Source organism: Siphateles boraxobius, unplaced genomic scaffold (assembly GCF_051911475.1).
Source record: "Siphateles boraxobius isolate OS27281-9 unplaced genomic scaffold, OSU_SipBor_1 41, whole genome shotgun sequence".
Classification (NCBI taxonomy): domain Eukaryota; kingdom Metazoa; phylum Chordata; class Actinopteri; order Cypriniformes; family Leuciscidae; genus Siphateles; species Siphateles boraxobius.
This window is the reverse complement of record NW_027509042.1, coordinates 39,409,020-39,428,011: the sequence shown is the minus strand read 5'-3', so window position 1 is coordinate 39,428,011 and position 18,992 is coordinate 39,409,020. Positions and strand designations below refer to the sequence as shown.

Genomic DNA, 18,992 nt, shown 5'->3' with positions numbered 1-18,992 from the left:
ACTCGGTTTAAAGGGTAACAAAGCTGCAGAGCCAAAAGGGCAACCATGGCAAAAGAAGCAGGTGACTACATAAGCTAAATTTGAGATAAATTACGACACTACTGTCTTTTAGACCTGCTTTACAGCAGAATCAGATGAATTTCCATTATCCTGCTATTTTTCTGTCTATCAATGTGAAGCTATAAAAGCGCCATAGTAATAAAAGTGTAACTTGACTTCATATAAGGCACTTGAAGAACCACAAAAAGCATGTCTTCAGAATACACTGAAATATCTCAAAACAACAGCAACAACAACAAAAGAGTTGGTTTCCAACCTCACTGGAGGGTCACACTGTCAGATTCAGCAGTGGCACAGGAATAATTATTTCATAATGTCACAGAAGGCGGCAGGGGCGTAATTTGTGGGGGGGATGGGGGGGATATAACCCCCCCAATATTTAAATCTATGCATTACAACCCCCCCATTATTTATACCATGATCACAATATCAGGAGGAATACCCAAACTTCAACCCCCCCAATGTTCAAACCAAATCTACGCCCTTGGAAGGCGGTGATAAAGGAGCAGTCAGTAACTTCAAAAGGACCTTAAAATACCCGTTTAATTTATTTCATTGTTTTATCTTCAGTTACAAGTGAAAATGTCAATTCAAGCTTTGTTGATCAATGGTGCCAACTGTCCCTTTGCACCACGTGCAGGTGATTTCACGTAAGTTTCACATGTCCACATGGACACGGTCTGCTCCGGTCCAGATACACACAGCACAGAGGTCATACGTATGTGCGAGTCAGTGCAGACCAGGAAACGTATTGGACCCATTTAAATTCTCCACAGAATGCTATATTTTTTAAAGCGATATGGAGATTAGAAGGAGAAACGGCCAGAGATTAGGAGGAAACTGTGGCTTTACCGAGCTCAACGTCTCTGACCGAGCTGTGATATGAACGAAACAGTTTTGGCTATTTTTATTTAACTGTTCGATATGTCCCACCTTGTCTTCCTGTTAAATTACATAAACACATTGAATAATGTTGCACGTTTCAAGGCAGTGGGCCTTTAAAAGAATGTAATTCACGATCATTTTATCAACCAAAAATCATAATAATTTGCTAGGGGCCTACAGTTCTACAACCCTGACTTTGTATTATTATACTAATAAAAAAAAGTTTCCCCCAAGGAGGGTAAAAAAAAGAACACAAAAAGAGCTAGAACTGTGAAAGTGTTTTTTCTAACAGGCATTAAAGAGCAACATTTTGTATTGCTTTATTTGTTTATTTTTTACTATGGCACTGTGCTTTACTTCTCTATAGCCTGTAGGGCTATCTGTAATTATGAAAATATTCACAACGAGAATATGTCCGACGACTTCGGCCTTGCAGTCATTTTATGTTGTGTAACAGAGCAATGCACTTTAAAAATTCCTCTCCTCGCAGACGCCTCTTCTAATCATCCTATCAGAGGGCGAGGTGCCGCAAACGCCTTCGATATGTCACAGGAGTTCGGACGTTGTCATCGGCCATTTTGTGTGTGGCATGATCGAACAAATTTACTTTAAAATTTAAAATTTCATTATTAGTTATTTTCCATATTTTGATCATATAATCATTGATGCATGTAATTATGTAGAGTAAAATTATTATTGACGTTATTGTGGAGTGAACGCAGTCAAAGACATTATGAAACAACGCAGAGTCAAAGGCATTATGAAACACACCCACACAAAAGATGGAGGCTGCGGTCTTCCAATTTGTGCATGTGACACGTTCCTCCAATAGTTGAATATAAATAGTGTTACAGACAGTAGACAGGGAAATCATCTGATCAAAGGCTGTGAAGGTAGGATTTTTAAATATATATTTTTTAGTTTGACAGCACGACGAATGGAAACAACAGCTAAGTGTTGTGAATCTGAAATATAAGCAAAATAGACGATTTTGAAATCTGTACATGTGTCTAATATGAGTTGCCGTTGTGTAACAATGCGTAGACTAGACACTTATGCAATGGAAAAAAACTTTCTAAAGGAAAAATAATAACTGATAAAGTAACCTCGCACGATTTTGCCTACAATTATTAGAGATAAGAGTTGCAATGGTTAGGAATGCTTGAATTTTACAGTATGAAATAAAAACAAAAGCTAAAAACATGTATGTAGTACTTTGTGTAATAATGCATCGAACGTAAAACCAACTTACACTTACAGCTAACGTTAATTACCACTGGAACTTTTAAAAATGACAGCAAAATAAACTTGTGTAAACACTGCTAATGTTACTGTAACACTAACAAGTATTGTTACATTTTCAGGTCTGAATACACCATGGCATTAAGAACAGCTTTATCACGCCTGCTGTTGAACTCCCAGCGATGTCCTCTGATCTCTGTGTCAAGGGCCCAGGGCACTTCAGCACCTGCTGCATACGGTATCACTAATTCACCATAACTCAACCATAACTCGGAATGATCATATCAGTTGTGAGGACAAGAAAAGTAGACAAAACAGAAACTTTTTTATAGCAAACTAATAACCAGTGGCATCATCTAGCCTCACATGACAATGTGTAAATGCATTGTGGGATCATCCATACATTTCAAAAAATATATGTCTCTGTAAACTAAACTTATTTTACATTCCTCAGGCTAATTTTTTTTTCAAATGACAAAGTTGGAGAATATACGTGTCCTGATGTTAAAGCTTAGCATCTGCTTGATTGTGCTAATACCATATCCTTTATTTTTCAGAGACAGAGGAGGAAGTGAAAATAACAGCGAAAAGACGTAAATATATTTGTTTCATATTTTCTAATTTGTATTGTTTGAATTTGACATCATGTACTGTATTTGAGCTGAAAAAAAAGCTTTTTGATATATAGCTAAGGTGCATTTTAACTGGCGAGATGCTTTGGATCTGGAGGGGCAGCTCACAGAAGAGGAGATCATGATCCGAGACAGTTTCCGCACATACTGCGAGGAGAAGCTCATGCCCCGCATCCTCATGGCCAACAGGAATGAGAGTAAGTGGAAGACCTAGTCACATCTGATGGATCAGATCAGCAGTCGACTGCCTTCATGCATAATTAAAAGGATAGTTCACCCAAAAATTAAAGTTCTGTCATCAATGACTTGTCCTCATTTCGTTCCAAACCAATAAGACTTCAGTTCATCTTTGGAACATAAATGAAGAGCTTTTTAATGAAATCTGAAAGATTTCTGTCCTTCCATCAAAAGTTTATACACCAATAACTCGGATGCTTCAAAAAGTTCATAAAGAGAACGTAAAAATAAATCCATGTGAATCGAGCGGTTTAATACAAGTTTTCCGTAGAGATGTGATCTGTTATATGATTAACAGATTTAATTCAGGCTATTACTCGCATATAAACATTGATCAGTGAATGTACATTAAGCACTCAAATTTGGTAAAAGCATGCTTGCTTAAAGCACAATAACTAACAAGGTTTGTTCTTATGCCTCAAGCAAGTTCGGTTGAGCTTGCGTTTATCATATTGAGTTCTCTACGTGTGTTCACTGATCAATGTGTATATGTGAATTAAAGCCTAAATTAAGTCTGTTCATCATATAAAGTGATTGTCTATTCAGAAGACTTGGATTGAACTGCTTGATTCATATGGATTTCTTTTACAGTCTCTTTATGAACTTTTCAATCTGTCAGAGTTTTAAGTGAACAGATTTTCAATGGAAGGATAGAAATCGCTCCGATTTCATTAAAAAGCTCTTTATTAGTGTTTTGATGATGAACGAAAGTTTGCAACAGCATGAGAGTGAATAAATGATGACATTTTTCACCCCAAAAATTCGATTTTTGGTTAATTATCCCTTTAATTCTTACCACAGAAAATTTTATTTTAATTTATTTAAAATGCCTGAAATTCAGATCTGTGGCTGTGATTTCTTCAGATTTCCATCGGGAGATTGTGAACGAGATGGGAGAACTTGGTGTCCTTGGGCCTACGATTCAAGGTAAAATCAGATGTTGAAACCACAAACCACAGTCTTTAACTTAAAACTTAAAAGCTTGTGTGTACAGCTTACATGTGACCGTCATTTTTTTGTCCATGAAAAATCAAAATAAAAAATGCCTGTACAGTGTCTGATGTTTTTGTGTTGAAGGATATGGCTGTGCGGGCACTAGTTACGTGGCCTACGGTCTGATCGCCAGAGAGGTGGAAAGAGTGGACAGTGGGTACCGTTCAGTTATGAGTGTCCAGTCTTCGCTGGTCATGCACCCTATCAATGCATATGGAACAGAAGCACAGAAGCAGAAATACCTGCCTAAACTAGGTTAGTCAACTGCTTAAACTGCATGTCGATGCATTGATCTGCTATAAAATGATTTACATAGTTCAATGTTCCCATGGTCATGGATAACCAGTAATATCAGTCATTTTAAAACTGAATTTAAAATAATAATTTATTAATTTCACTGACTCGTAAAATAGTGTAAAGTAATTTTTTACATCCTAATTATTCAGTGGTTAAAAGTGACTGGATAAATTACAGAAATGCATTCAAAATGTCCCCACATTTAATAGTTGCCCCATGTGATAGTGTCTAATTTGATTAAAAACATCATTTATGTAATATATTGTTTTGTGCTTTTCATTCTTCCCAGCTCTTGGAGAGATGCTGGGCTGTTTTGGACTTACAGAACCAAACCATGGGAGTGATCCTAGTGGCATGGAGACCAAAGCCAGATACAACCCCTCCAGCAGGACCTATACCATCAGCGGGGCAAAAACATGGTAAATGCCACCGAATAGTTTGCATAGTTCAGTTTAGTCAGGACTCAGGAGTCTTGCCTTGGACATTTGGACTGGAGTTAATATCACAAAAATGTAGCTTGCTAAAATGCTTTAAAGTTCTCCAATGTCCAATTTCTAAACGATTCATTTTGTGAGCTTGATCGATAGAGTCGTCAACAGCGTGGAGTTGCACAACGTGTCAGTATTTTATGTAAGGGTCAGTTCTTCGGACTGTTTCTTATGTAAGAGATCTCATATGAGGCTGTGTACCAACGTCCAGATTTAGATTTTGTAACTTCACCCTCTACAGGGTGTTTGTCCCTTGCTGGTTGAGGAGGACACTGAAATCTGCTGACCATCTGTTTACTTAATAAGTCTGTATATGGCGTGAATCTGGCTTGAAGTCAGAGATGTTTCTGTCTGAGCAGATTACATTTACAGGTTACATTTAATAATTTAGCAGATGCTTTAATCTAAAGCCACAGTAGTACCGCAATGTGAGTTTCAAGTATAAACTAGAGCTCTGAATGCCTTCATTTTGCAATCTAGTCCAATGGGCTATGTTATATTATCAAATATTAAAATGAAACTTTAAAAAAAAAAGTGTTCTCTCTAAAATAAGCATAAAAACCAAAACAAACTAAATTAAAATCATATGTCATTATCACGTGACCTACCAGCGTCAGTTTTGTCACTTCACTGACATTCACAAATCCTCTCCCGTGGCCTCATGGGACAGTAAAGTGTCACACTTCATAATCTCGCCAGAAGTTGTTGTTCATCCGGGTACTTTTTGCCTTCTCTTTTATGAGTACTGTGAATGAGTACTGTGAGTACTACTTTTGTCACATACTGTTTTTGGTGTACTATATAGTAGGGAAGTATGCGTTTCAGATGCAGCCAAGGCAGAATATCCTCCTCCATTGCTTTTGTTTTGGTTCTTGTTCAAAGTAGGGGTGTCCCCGACTAAGGATTTTCATAGTCGAATCAGAATTGTCAAGTCTTCCCTATAGTCGACTAATAGTCGAATCGTGTGTGTGGGGTTAGGGAGGGGGTGGGGCTTTAACATTTTAAAGCCGCGATGTACAGAACATCACACAAAGATATAGATATAAGAATAACTGTAGAAAGACCACACTGCAGACAGGATTTGCATTTCACATGCAAATCAAATTAAATCGGCTAAATTGCCTGTGCGAGCAGGCTCTAAGTAGCCTACCTACAGAGCGCCGAAAAATAATCAACAATTAATTTACAGAATTAAATTAGAACAGAATATAGCCTACCTTTCTAAAAAAAAACAAAAAAACAACGTAATAAGTCTGAATCAAGTCACAAGATGCAGAACAAATGTGTGCAAAGTGCCTAAAGTGCAGGGGAACATAGCCTATATTCAAAACACAAGCCACAAATAGTTAAATTAGATTACCCTGAGTGATCAATAAATAAAAAATAAAAAAAGATATTATTAAAATATCGAAAGTAGGCCTATAGCCAGAATGGTCAACTTTTTAACTGCAGAAACAACAATAAACGCTGAACTCGAGTGACAGTTTATCTAAACATGTTCACAGCATCCAAAAATCAAATTAGAACCGGCTGAAATGTTTTGAAATCACTTGTAGGCCTACCCTACCTGATCGAGAGAGAAAAATCTTGTCTTTCACTCTGTCTGTGTCTCTGTCCGTTTGAGTCTTTTTAAATTGTGTGCGCGGATAAAATACATTCTAAAACGCTTAACATGAAAAACGTTTAACGGCTTAATGTCCTAAGACAGTTATATTAAAAGATCAAATTCTATGCACACCTTATTAATAAAGCATACTGTATAGCCTACAGAAAAGCAGATGAGCCCAGTATATGAACGCAGCGCGTTTAATTAAACGCTAATTTTCCTCCCATTGAAAACCGTTATTATAAAGAAAACGCTTTACGTGACTTTCTATAGGAGGAACACGTTGCGTTCATATTCTGGGTTCATCTGCTTATCTCTACATTGTACGGTTTCTTAATGAGGTAGCCTACTATACATTAATTAAGCCATGTAAAAGTGCCCTAGCGTTTTAAAAGCTTTTTTCACGTTAAGCGTTTTAGAATGTCCAGAGGAAAACCAACTTGTTAACGTTGGCCTGCAGAAGTGCGATCATGGTTTTCCTGATGCTAAATCCAGTCTGGGAAAATATCCTTTCTGATGGTGTGCATCCACTCTTTAGATTTTCTTATCCCAGACATTTTTAAAGATTTAAATCCCTGCCGCCAAAACGCTCCTCTATCGGTATCGAAAGTGAAACTTAAATCTGTTACGGGGTGTTTGGATTTATTCATGCACGTTAAAAATATTTATTTAAAGCTTCTTCCTTTGCACATTTGTATTTACAGCATTGTCATAATAGGCTCCTATATTAACGTATTGACAGAAAACCAGTAGTTCTATGTGAAATCAGACATTGAGCACCCTTATAACCTCTGCAAAGTTTCGACTGTGAGATTGGTAGTCGAATCAGGCTCCTCCTATCGATGCATCGAATCTTCGACTGTTCGGGGTCACCCCTATTTCAAAGCGCTACTTTTCTTCTTCTATACATCTGAGCAAATGTCCTGTAAATGACACGACTCAGTGCTGCCCTCTGACAGCTGGTAGAGTATAAAAAAGCAACTGTAATGCGCATTCATCAAACACTTACTTCCAGAGAACAGAATTCAAAACTATAATAACTCCACATTGTACAGGTGAATGATAATAAGCCTTCACACTAACCTTTTTTTCTCTCTCTCTGAGCAGGATCACTAACTCCCCGTACGCTGATATCTGTGTGGTCTGGGCAAAATGTGAAGATGGCAAAGTGAGAGGGTTTATCCTGGAGAGAGGAATGAAGGGATTGAGCACCCCTAAGATAGAGGGCAAGTTCTCCCTCAGGGCCTCAGCCACTGGGATGATCCTAATGGACGAGGTTGAAGTGCCAGAGGAAAACCTGCTGCCTCATGTGTCTGGCCTCGCTGTGAGTATGTTGGTTACTATTATTAATGGTGCATACTAAGCATCACTAGTAGTCCTGATCATACTTCTAAACAAACCTTCAACCCCTAAGTATGAAGACAGCATATTCCCTGGCAACCACACAAAGTGGTTCATTTTAATCAGCTGATACACTGCTTGCAGTTATATATGTTGATTTCTGTAGGGTCCCTTTGGCTGCCTGAATAATGCCCGTTATGGCATTGCATGGGGCGCTCTGGGTGCTGCGGAATTTTGTTTCCATGCTGCCCGTCAGTACACCTTGGACAGGTGAGCGGATTAGCATAAAGGTTATCAAATTAACATTTATAGTCATAACCTTCACAATATTAACAATGCAATGGAGGAAATGCCTTAAAATTGTATTTCCATATGAAGTTTATGAATGTGTTGTGCAAAATTCCAACTGATTTGTGCATATACTGTATGATAGTAGTAGGAGTTTTTTGATGAACTTTTAGCAATTAGCATTAGTTTCATTTTAATAGTCATACAGTGTCAAAGTGATACAGAAATTCAATGTATGCATTATAATTGTAATAATGTTTTCATAATATTAGGATCGATTTTGTTTAACGTATTGAAGTAGCATGTCCGACAGCAGGACAACGCAGTCTCTGCTTTAATTTTGATTTAATTTACAATCCGGTAAGATTTATTAATGGTTTTTTAAAGTCCCTTATGCTCACAATGGCAGCATTTATTAGATTAAAAAGTAAAACAGTAATATTACAATTTAAAATAATGTTTTCTATTTCAATATAATTTAAAATGTAATTTATTCCTGTGATGCAAACCTGAATTTTCAGCATCAGTACTCCAATCTCCAGTGTCACACGATCCTTCAGAAATCATTCTAATATGCTGCTTTGCTGCTCAAAAAACATTAATTATCATTATCAATGTTGAAAACAGTTGCTTAATATTTTTGTGGAAACATTTTTCCAGGATTCTCTGATGAATATAGAAGTTTAAAGAACAGAATTTATTTTAAATTGAACTATTTCGTAACATTATAAATGTCTGTACTGACACTTTTGATCAATTTAATGAATCCTTTCTGAATAAAAGCATTAATTTCTTTAAAACGACAACAGAACAAACTTTTGAAACCGAAGTGTATTTGAATGATTTTCCCATTGTAGAATCCAGTTCGGAGTCCCACTGGCCAGGAACCAACTCATGCAGAAGAAGATGGCAGACATGCTGACTGAGATTACGATCGGGCTGCAGTCCTGTTTACAGCTGGGTAGACTCATTGACCAAAAGAAGTGAGTCTTCCGTCTCTGTCTTTATAAATGTTTAATGTGTAACAGGTTATGTAAAACATTTCAAGGAGTGCAGAGCTTGTCAGAATACACCTCGGCTGTCTCATTCTAAAAGAATCCTGTAGCTCACCGAATCTTCTCGCACATTTCTCCAAAAGGCAGTCGCCAGAGATGATCTCCATGCTGAAACGTAACTCCTGCGGTAAAGCTCTGGACATCGCCAGGCAGGCCAGAGACATGTTGGGAGGAAACGGCATAGCAGACGAATACCATGTCATACGCCACGTCATGAACCTAGAGGCCGTCAACACATATGAAGGTGCAAGGAGAAGGAAAATTGTTTTGGTTTCATTTTAAAGTGCCCCTATAATGCGATTTTAAAGATTCCTCATTTTGGGAGGTCTCCTTCAATAGGTTAACATGCATCCAAAGTCAAACAACACTTTAATTTTATCATAATATACATTGCAAAATCACCCATTTTCTCACAATGTCTGAAATGAGAGCTTACTCTGCTCTGATTGGTCAGATGGCCCTGTCTATTTTAATTAGTCTACTGCTACAGCGTGTGTCAGAAAGAAATGTCCATTATCATCTGAATTACAGCTCTGGAGGCTTTCTCGGCACTTGTATACAAACAGAAACAATGAGAACAGAAACGTCTGTTTTTTCGTATCAATTCGAGCCATCCTTTGGAAGTGCAACACAACCCTTCCTCAGCTACAACTACAGTGTTTGAGGGTCAAAGTAGACGTTTTTAGCGGGCAGCCAATGAAGACCATATGCTGGAATTATGCACATTTATTACAAACCTACATAGTTACGAACAGGAATAAAACTGCAAGTACAGATGGCTCATTTTAGGCAGTTCAGAATCCGTTCTTTCTTTTGGGGAACAGTCGCTCCATTTAGCGTGCACTTTGAAATTTTGCAGACTTTTTACATTCACAAACAGCTATATTATAAGGTAATATCTGAGAAAGCATAATAGGGGCACTTTAAACGAAAGCTACATATTTGGCCAGCAGAGGTCAGAATAGGATTAAAGCAAAGATAATAAATGACTGTGAGAGGGCGTATTAATAACACAATATTTTGTTTTTCACAGGCACTCATGACATCCATGCTTTGATCTTGGGCAGAGCCATCACTGGACTCCAGTCTTTTACAGTTGGGAAATAAACCCATATTTCTCTCTTAAAATGGGTATCATGGACTTTTGCGTCTGTCTCTGCAATAAGGGAAACTCTTTATCAACATCCATCCATAAGTGCTTCTATATGCGCTTAAATCTTTTGCTTAGTAAAGGGGTCCAAACTCACATCTGCTCTCTCTGTGGTCACATGCATGTCTGCAAAGTTAAATGGATCTTCTCTAGGGTACTGGTTTGACATGCATTAATATGTCATGTTACAAAGACTGTTGCATTATGAAACGGTTCATGATCTTGTCATAAAAGTAATTATTGAGAGGCATTTTTCCACATTATTCATTTGAACTAAATGAGAACTAAACAATAAGAGATCATTAATAGCAGTTTCAAAAGACTGCTTTTTAGTTAAACTACTTTTAAGTGCTTGCACTTTTGAGATCCAGTGTGACCCACTGATCATGGTCAATGACTCTTGTTAATTTTGTTGTATTTATTAAATAAAGTGAACATCACAAGGATTCTATGCATTCATTCTGAATAAAATATCATTTGTTTTATGAGTGTATTATATGTATCTGTGGGTACATAATGTTAATTATGTTCGAAGGAGTGATGAGATAGTTAGCAGATTGTCATCACTCAATGGCTGACTGTCTAAGTGGTGTCTGCAAAATAATATAGAATTCATAGACAATTGGAAAAGTTTTTGGGGCAAACCTGACCTGTTGAAAAGAGATGGTATTCATCCCTCCTGGGATGGTTCTGCTCTACTCTCTATTAATTTGGATCATAGTCTTAGAGACAAAACATGACAATCTGGGGCTCAGGTCAGGAAGCAGACAAACTGGCTAAACCGACCGTCTGCTAGCGGCCTCGCGTCACCAAGGTCAGATAAATCCCATCACATAGAGCCTCTTTCACCTAGATATCATCATATAGAGACTGTGTCTGTTCCCCGATTTTGGAAATCCAAAAAACGTCCAAACCGATCCAAGGTTAAAAATGTAATTGATATTCAACAAAAAAAAAAAATAGATATAATACAGATGAGCAATCGATAAAGCTTGGGTTGCTGAATATTCGATCCCTTACTTCAAAAGCGCTCATAGTTAATGATATGATTTCAGATTATAACCTAGATGTGCTGTGTATGACAGAAACCTGGCTAAAACCAGATGATTACATTACTTTAAATGAGTCCACCCCCCATGATTACTGTTATAAACATGATCCTCGCCTGAAAGGCAAAGGGAGAGGTGTTGCTGTAATTTATAGTAATATTTTCAAAACCACTAAAAAATATAGTTTTAAATATACTTCTTTTGAAGTGTTGGTGCTTAATGTAAAAATATATAATGTAAACGATAAATCAAGTTTGAGAATTCTGCTGGCAATTGTATACAGGCCACCAGGGCACCATAAAGATTTTATCAAAGAATTTGCTGACTTACTATCAGAATTAGTATTGACTTCAGATAAAGTCCTAATTGTTGGTGATTTTAATATACATGTAGATAATGGAAAAGATGCAATGGAATTGTCATTTAAAGACATTCTTAACTCTATTGGAGTTAGACAACACGTGTCAGGACCTACTCATTGTCGTAATCATACTCTAGATCTAATAGTATCACATGGAATCAATGTTGATGCTGTTGAAATTCTGCAGCAGAGCGACGACATCTCAGATCATTATCTAGTCTCATGTAAATTACATTTAGCCAAGGCTGCAAAGCCAACTCCGTGTTACAAGTAGTTAGACCTATCACTTCTGCCACTAAAGATTGCTTTATCAATAATCTTCCTAATCAGTTTCAGCATCCCAGATAGCTTAGAATAACTTGATATTGCTACAGAAACTTTTAACTCTCTCCTTTCCAGCACTTAAGATACAGTTGCTCCGTTCCGCTGAAAGAAGATGAAAGAAAATAGTCCAACACCGTGGTACAACGAGCACACCCGGGCCCTTAAGAGAGCAGCCAGAAAAATGGAGCGCAACTGGAAGAAAACACAACTAGAGGTATTTCGGATTTCATGGAAGGAGAGCTCGATTACTTACAGAGAGGCTTTAAAAGCTGCTAGATCTGCTTATTTTTCAACCCTATTAAAAGGAAATAAACATAATCCAAGGTATTTATTTGAAAAAGTGGCTACACTAACGAAAAAGAAAGCTTCAAGCCCAGAAGTTTCAAAGAAACACAGCAGTAATGACTTTATGAACTTCTTCACTTATAAGATTGATAATATTAGGGACAAAATTATAACTATGCAACCGTCTACTACAGCATCACATCAGGGAGTGCATTATAGTCTCCCTGAGGTAAAATTTGATTCATTTGTTGCCATAGGAGAGGAAGAATTTTGCGAACTTGTTAATTCATCTAAATAGACAACATGTATGTTAGACCATATACCGACTAAACTACTGAAAGAGATGCTTCCAGAGGTCATAGATCCTCTTCTTAACATCATTAATTCGTCTTTGTCTCTAGGATACGTACCAAAAACCTTTAAGCTGGCTAAGATTAAACCGCTTGTTAAAAAAATGCAACTTGATCCTACAGAATTAGTCAATTACAGGCCGATCTCAAATCTACCTTTTCTGTCAAAGATATTAGAAAATGCAGTATCCTCACAACTGTGTTCCTTTCTTGAAAGAAATGGTATCTGCGAGGATTTCCAGTCAGGATTTAGACCGCACCATAGCACTGAGACAGCTCTCATTAGAGTCACAAATGATTTGCTCTTATCGTCCGATCGCGGTTGTATCTCTCTATTAGTGTTACTTGATCTTAGTGCTGCATTTGACACCATTGACCACAACATTCTCTTAAATAGACTAGAAAACTATGTAGGCATTAGTGGAATTGCATTAGCATGGTTTAAATCATATTTATCTGACCGCTATCAGTTTGTAGCAGTAAATGAAGAGATGTCTTATCGATCACAAGTTCAGTATGGCGTACCACAAGGCTCAGTACTAGGACCGCTGCTGTTCACTCTGTACATGCTACCTTTAGGAGATATCATTAGGAAACATGGAATTAGCTTTCACTGTTATGCTGATGATACTCAGCTCTATATTTCTTCCAAACCTAACGGACTCACCAATTCACAAAATTATCGGAATGCATAGTTGATATCAAAAATTGGATGACTAGTAATTTCCTACTACTAAATTCTGAAAAAACAGAGATTCTAATTATTGGACAAAAAACTTCCACACGTAATAACCTAGAATACCGTCTAACACTTGAAGGCTGCTCTATTAAGTCTTCGTCGTCAGTTATGGAACCTGGGTGTGCTCTTTGATACCAATCTTTCATTTGAAAGTCACGTGTCTAGTGTCTGTAAAACCGCATTTTTCCATCTTAAAAATATATCTAAATTACGTCATATGCTCTCATTGACAAATGCGGAACAACTAGTTAATGCGTTCATGACATCAAGGCTAGATTATTTGTAATGCTCTACTGGGTGGTTGCCCTGCACGCTTAATAAAAAAACTACAGCTAGTTAAAAACTTAGCCGCTAGAGTGCTAACCAGAACCAGGAAGTATGACCATATTAGCCCGGTTCTGTCAACACTGCATTGGCTCCCTATTAAACATCGTATAAATCTTAAAATATTGCTGATTACTTACAAAGCACTAAATGGTTTAGCTCCCCAGTACTTGAGCGAGCTCTTACCGCATTATAGTCCTTCACATCTATTCCGATCTCAAAACTCCGGCCAGTTGATAATACCTAGAATATTTAAATCGACTGCTGGCGGTAGATCCTTTTCCTAGTTAGCACCAAAACTTTGGAACAATCTTCCTTACATTGTCCGGGAAGCAGACACAGTCTGTCACTTGACCTAGCATTCACATTACACTCTATAGACTTCTATAATTCAATATTAGGCTGCTTAGATTAGGTCAGCCGGAACTGGGAACACTTCCCTTAAATCCTGATGTACTCGTTACATCATAAGAACAATGGCATCTACGCTAATTTTACTGTCTTTGATTTTCCCGCAGCCTGCCGGATCCAGGCCGTATCCAGATCTGACGAAGGACTTTCGCCTGGACCTGATGACAATGCAGTGCTGAAGTGCCAACTAGCCTCTCCCTATGGAGGATCCCTATACCACTCTACAGATAAAGCGTTGTGGAATTTTTCGGTTTGCGTACCTACCCAAAGTGATAAGATAAAATTCTGCATCAAAATTTATAGAAAAGACAAGTAGTTTGTTTAGGCATGGTTTGTAAGGAATTACAAACCTGCGCACATATTCAAACGCACATAACTATAGAATCAATTCTTAATGCGCATGTGAACACCATCAGCGTCTATCACAGGTTCGCGTTTAAAGTCTGTTTACAGAGAACGGTGTCGTCTTAGCGGCCCCTAATTTAATAACAAATGATCATTTAGACGGAGGTGAATCAATCAAAACTAACTTTAGCTGGAAAAAACATTTTTCAAGAACCACTATAAAACTAATCTAAAAACTAAAATCTCTGTTACCTTAAATTATATGTTTATCTCTGTAAAGCTGCTTTGAAACAATCTACATTGTTTAAAGCGCTATATAAATGAGGATGACTTGACTTGACTTGACTTAATTTACAGTTAAACATCATAGTTTTTGTATTTATGTCCATTTTAATAATATGTTATATTATTATAAGTTTCCACCCATATTATCAGCCAAAAAAGCTAGATTTCCTCAATTATACAGCTAGATATACTTAACTATTAAATAGCTAATAATTTTACATTAGGCTATATAGTATTTAACTGAAGATTCGGAAAAATAAAAGTATATTTACTAGAAAACTATATTTATTACCCATACTCTCAGCCAAAAAAGCTAGATTTCCTCAATAACACCATTTTAATGACTATAATGACGTATTATCCGTATACAAATCCGTATAATGACGGATATATAGGCCTACTGTAGTATTTACCAGATCACTTGAAAATTTTTGAAAACTATATTTATTATTCAGACAAAAAAAATTTTGCTCAATAACACTTTAATAACTAATAATTCTAAATCAGGTTCATTAGAAAACATAAAAGTATATCTACTACCCAGACAAAAAGCTAAATTTCCTCAATAACACTTTTAAATAATGAATTATTATACATAAGGTTATATTTACCAGATCATTACAAAAATGATAATGATATAAGAATCTTGTATAGAGTAGGCCTATTATGTCTTTTAATATGACTATGTGGTATGGAGTTCTGACTGTTAAATCAAAGCAGAAATTGTCTAGGGTAATTAATGTAGCTAGCGCAATTGTAGGTAAGAAGACACAAAGACAACTGAATGAGATATATTTATTAAAAGTTAAACAAAAATCATGGGTTATTATAGAGGATTTCTCTCATCTCTTACATTCTAAATTTCAGTTGTTACCACCAATGAGACGGTTTAGACAACCTAGGGCAAATAAAAATGTGTACCAGGTGTCATTTTGCCATAAGTCTGCCAACTGCCATTTGAATTTTAAATGTAGAGAAGATATGAATATGAGTAGGGGTGGAGACTATGCATAAGTATGGGAATGTTATTGTTTTATTTTTTTAATGTATATTTTTTATGTTGTGTTGGTGTCCTTGTGTGTGGTGTATAGTGAAGCCAAAGACAAATTTCAATAAAGGAACTAAACTAAACTAAACTAAAAAAGAAAATTTATATTTACCAGATCATTAGAAAAGTAAAGATGTGTTAATAATTAGAAATGCGTGAGAATGTTTCTAATCTTCTATGTATCTGTGTCTAATGCTCCCTTCATGTGCTATAGGAATTATCGTAGGCTAAATACTAGTTTCCTAGTAAAAAATTGGACGAACGCCCTCTCAAGTCAAAATTTGAATGCAATGAGCTCGTAATTACGACTTCAGAAATGGGAAGTATGACATTTCCGATAGCACATGAAGGCAATGACAGTAGCTATTACATCTATCCAGACAGCACAGCACGATTTCTGGTTGACCCTGACTGACCCGTGCGCGCGCCTTGATGAGATTTAAGGGATGACGCGTCAAATCCACCAATCGTCTCGCTGTCCGAGAAAAGATCATGACCGGTCGATGGTGTGAGATCTTCAAACCTCCAACACTTACATCACAGTCCATCTGCACATCTAATCAGGAAAAATACTTAAGAGAATAGCTGGGTTGAAATCGCGTTCTTGAATGAGTGCCCCGCTTTGTTTTACGGCATTAAACTTTGGAAGTATCCTACAAATTCATTGAATATTCTCAAATGACATTATGCGCCCCGTCTACTCACCGACAGACAATTTCCCGTAACTGAAACTGCCTGGAGGACAAGCAAGACACGTTTCTGAAGTGGACTATATATTTTTTTCTTCTTTTGGTGAAATTACAAGCCGTGTTCGATAATGAACCCTGTGAATATGAGCAGATTGAACGCCTCCATCTACGGGGATCACGCATCTCAGTATGCGGGATATGAGTCCCCGCTGTATAAGGATTACAAACCTCCAGCCCGAGATCTCATCCAGCTCCCCAAAACCTTGCTCTACCTGATGATGGCCGCGGTGGTGGTGGTCGCTGTCGCTTATGCCATTGTGGGACATTTAATTAAAGACCTCGCTTATGACATCTTAGGTAAATCTTGCTTTGGTTAGCTTGCTGTTAAAAGTGGTGACAAGTAAGCAGATTGTGCTTGTCAAGTAATGTGGTTGTCCAGTAGTCATGATGATAAAGTATAAAAATTATAAATATTTAATTATTATAATTGTTATGATTTATTTCAAAAGATTAATACATTAAATATAGTTACAAATTCAGCTAAACTATATTCAGACCACCATTATGGCAAATGATTGAAGTTAGTTCTTAGAAAAAAACTTTGCATCATTTGTTTGCAGATACCATTTGATTTTAGTTATTAGATTTTGATGTAGTTATTATTTTAAGTGCACTATTATAGTATCTAGCCCAGACCTGCTTATCTCCATCTCATCCAATAAGCATATGCTGAAAAGGGTGATTTTTTAAAATGTGATAAATGTGTGATTTTCCTACTTTCATTTAAGCATACTGTCTAAAACATGACTGTTAAGTTGGTGTTCATGTGTATAGTATAATTTATCAAAATGAATCATGAGAGAAACACAGACCTCAGATGAAATAACGTCTTCACTTAGAACATCTTTGCATTGTGATTTTATTTTCACGACACTTGGGCACCTTCCCCACAGTTCTCATTGTCATCATGTAAAAAGAAAATATGAAGAAAAAAATAGATGTAATGTATTTATAACATTTCTACAAAAATGTTTTCATTGTAATTAAAAAAAAATCTGTATTACAGTAATGAGAAAACAAAACATCTTGACACACTACAGTTATGAGAATTTGAGAAAAATGTGCTCTAAAATAGGCTTCACTTTCTTATTTATTTTTTCTATTGACATTTTTCTTGAGATTCACACATATACTTGCTGTGTATTTTCCGTGTGTTTTCAGAGTGGGCTTTGGGCCCAGACGAGGAGATCTTGAAGGCCAGCAGTGAGGCAGGTGATGATGGTTCAACGCCCATGCCACCAGTCCTCACACACTCCCACCCCAATGCCTTCCACGTTTGGGATCAGGATGATGTGGTCATCCCCCTCTCTCTGGATCACAGCCCCCAGGCCAGCCCTCTTCTGGCTGCTATCCCATTTATTCCTCACTTCTTTCCCTCTCCTCACAGTGTGCTCAACAGCCCTGCACTGCCCCAAACTCATTCAAGGGAAAACAAGAGCCCCACCAAGACCCCACGTGAGGCCTACGTCTTTCCTTGACCCAAAATTAGAGGACATAGCACCACTCTCTCAAACGTATCATTCCACGAGAGAAGAGATGGGACTGATAAAGTTTGAACTACAGAACAATAGCTCACTCTAGATTGCAGTCTGACCAATTCAGTCTTAAAATAATTCACCAAATAATAAGAATTTCCATAAAACAAAAAAAACTCATTTTTGGATGAAGTAACACGTTACTTTGATGGTCCACTTTAGACATTCTACTAACTATAAGTAACTTTGCAACTACATGTCAACTAACTCTCATTAGAGTATTAGTACACTGTCTGCTTAATATCTGCTAACACTTTATTTTGATGCTCCCCAACAGATACTCTGCAGACTAAAAGTAACTTTTCAAATACATGTCAACTTAATCTTCTAACCCTAACATAACATCTACTAATACTCTAAAGACAATTGGTTGACATGTAGTTGCAATTTAATGAGAGTTACTTATAGTATATGACGAGTTACTTATAGAATGTCTAAAGTGGACCATTGAAATAAGCTTAAATCCCTCTCTTTAATTAAATGAAATGAAAAGTTTCGTTTTTCTGTTCAACGCCCAGTGAGGATGTAGTTGGTATTTACCACAGTACCCCATGCTTTTCAATTTGACTGCAAAAGCTGGGCCTTGCCCTGTGGAGCATGTGAGGATGAGTAGCCTGTTCTTAAAATAAGTGCTGTTGACCCTAAACGACCTCAATAAGCGGAGAGGCATGCCAGTCCAAGCCGCATTACCTGCCCGGTAAAATAAGGACAGGGTGAAGACGCTGCACGATCACGTCTGTAGGATTGTGCCAATTCAGGAGCAGCCTTCATCCTGAAGCCAAAATATATCCTCAGAACATGTTTGAACTGTTGGATCATTCAGTTCAACTCAGGATAACCAGCATTCTGCAGTTTATGGATTTGCACAGAAGGCCTATTTGGAAACAAGTAATACTAAAACTGTGGCCAGTGA

At 37.1% G+C, this 18,992-nt stretch overlaps 2 protein-coding genes across 2 annotated transcripts; both read left to right on the top strand.

The window, feature by feature from the left end:
- The first annotated feature begins 1,705 nt into the window (after positions 1 to 1,705).
- Positions 1,706 to 10,759, top strand: gcdha (glutaryl-CoA dehydrogenase a). The gene is made up of 12 exons (XM_077199593.1): positions 1,706 to 1,838; positions 2,310 to 2,425; positions 2,745 to 2,780; positions 2,876 to 3,016; positions 3,921 to 3,983; positions 4,134 to 4,304; positions 4,636 to 4,765; positions 7,548 to 7,764; positions 7,948 to 8,051; positions 8,927 to 9,052; positions 9,208 to 9,368; positions 10,158 to 10,759. The coding sequence occupies exons 2-12, from the start codon at positions 2,323 to 2,325 to the stop codon at positions 10,229 to 10,231; spliced, it is 1,326 nt and encodes a 441-aa protein (XP_077055708.1). The 5' UTR covers positions 1,706 to 1,838; positions 2,310 to 2,322; the 3' UTR covers positions 10,232 to 10,759.
- Positions 10,760 to 16,336: 5,577 nt separating this feature from the next.
- On the top strand, positions 16,337 to 18,195 carry LOC143707289 (uncharacterized). Its single transcript, XM_077199996.1, has 2 exons — positions 16,337 to 16,841; positions 17,706 to 18,195. The coding sequence occupies exons 1-2, from the start codon at positions 16,613 to 16,615 to the stop codon at positions 18,020 to 18,022; spliced, it is 546 nt and encodes a 181-aa protein (XP_077056111.1). The 5' UTR covers positions 16,337 to 16,612; the 3' UTR covers positions 18,023 to 18,195.
- Positions 18,196 to 18,992: the final 797 nt, after the last annotated feature.

Excerpts from the sequence above, each read along its gene's own strand:
- LOC143707289 (XM_077199996.1), top strand. The coding sequence starts at position 16,613 with ATGAACCCTGTGAATATGAGCAGATTGAACGCCTCCATCTACGGGGAT. Across the intron at positions 16,842-17,705 it reads CCTCGCTTATGACATCTTAG|AGTGGGCTTTGGGCCCAGAC; the intron begins GTAAATCTTGCT and ends GTGTGTTTTCAG.
- gcdha (XM_077199593.1), top strand. The coding sequence starts at position 2,323 with ATGGCATTAAGAACAGCTTTATCACGCCTGCTGTTGAACTCCCAGCGA. Across the intron at positions 3,984-4,133 it reads CCTTGGGCCTACGATTCAAG|GATATGGCTGTGCGGGCACT; the intron begins GTAAAATCAGAT and ends TTTGTGTTGAAG. Across the intron at positions 4,305-4,635 it reads GAAATACCTGCCTAAACTAG|CTCTTGGAGAGATGCTGGGC; the intron begins GTTAGTCAACTG and ends CATTCTTCCCAG.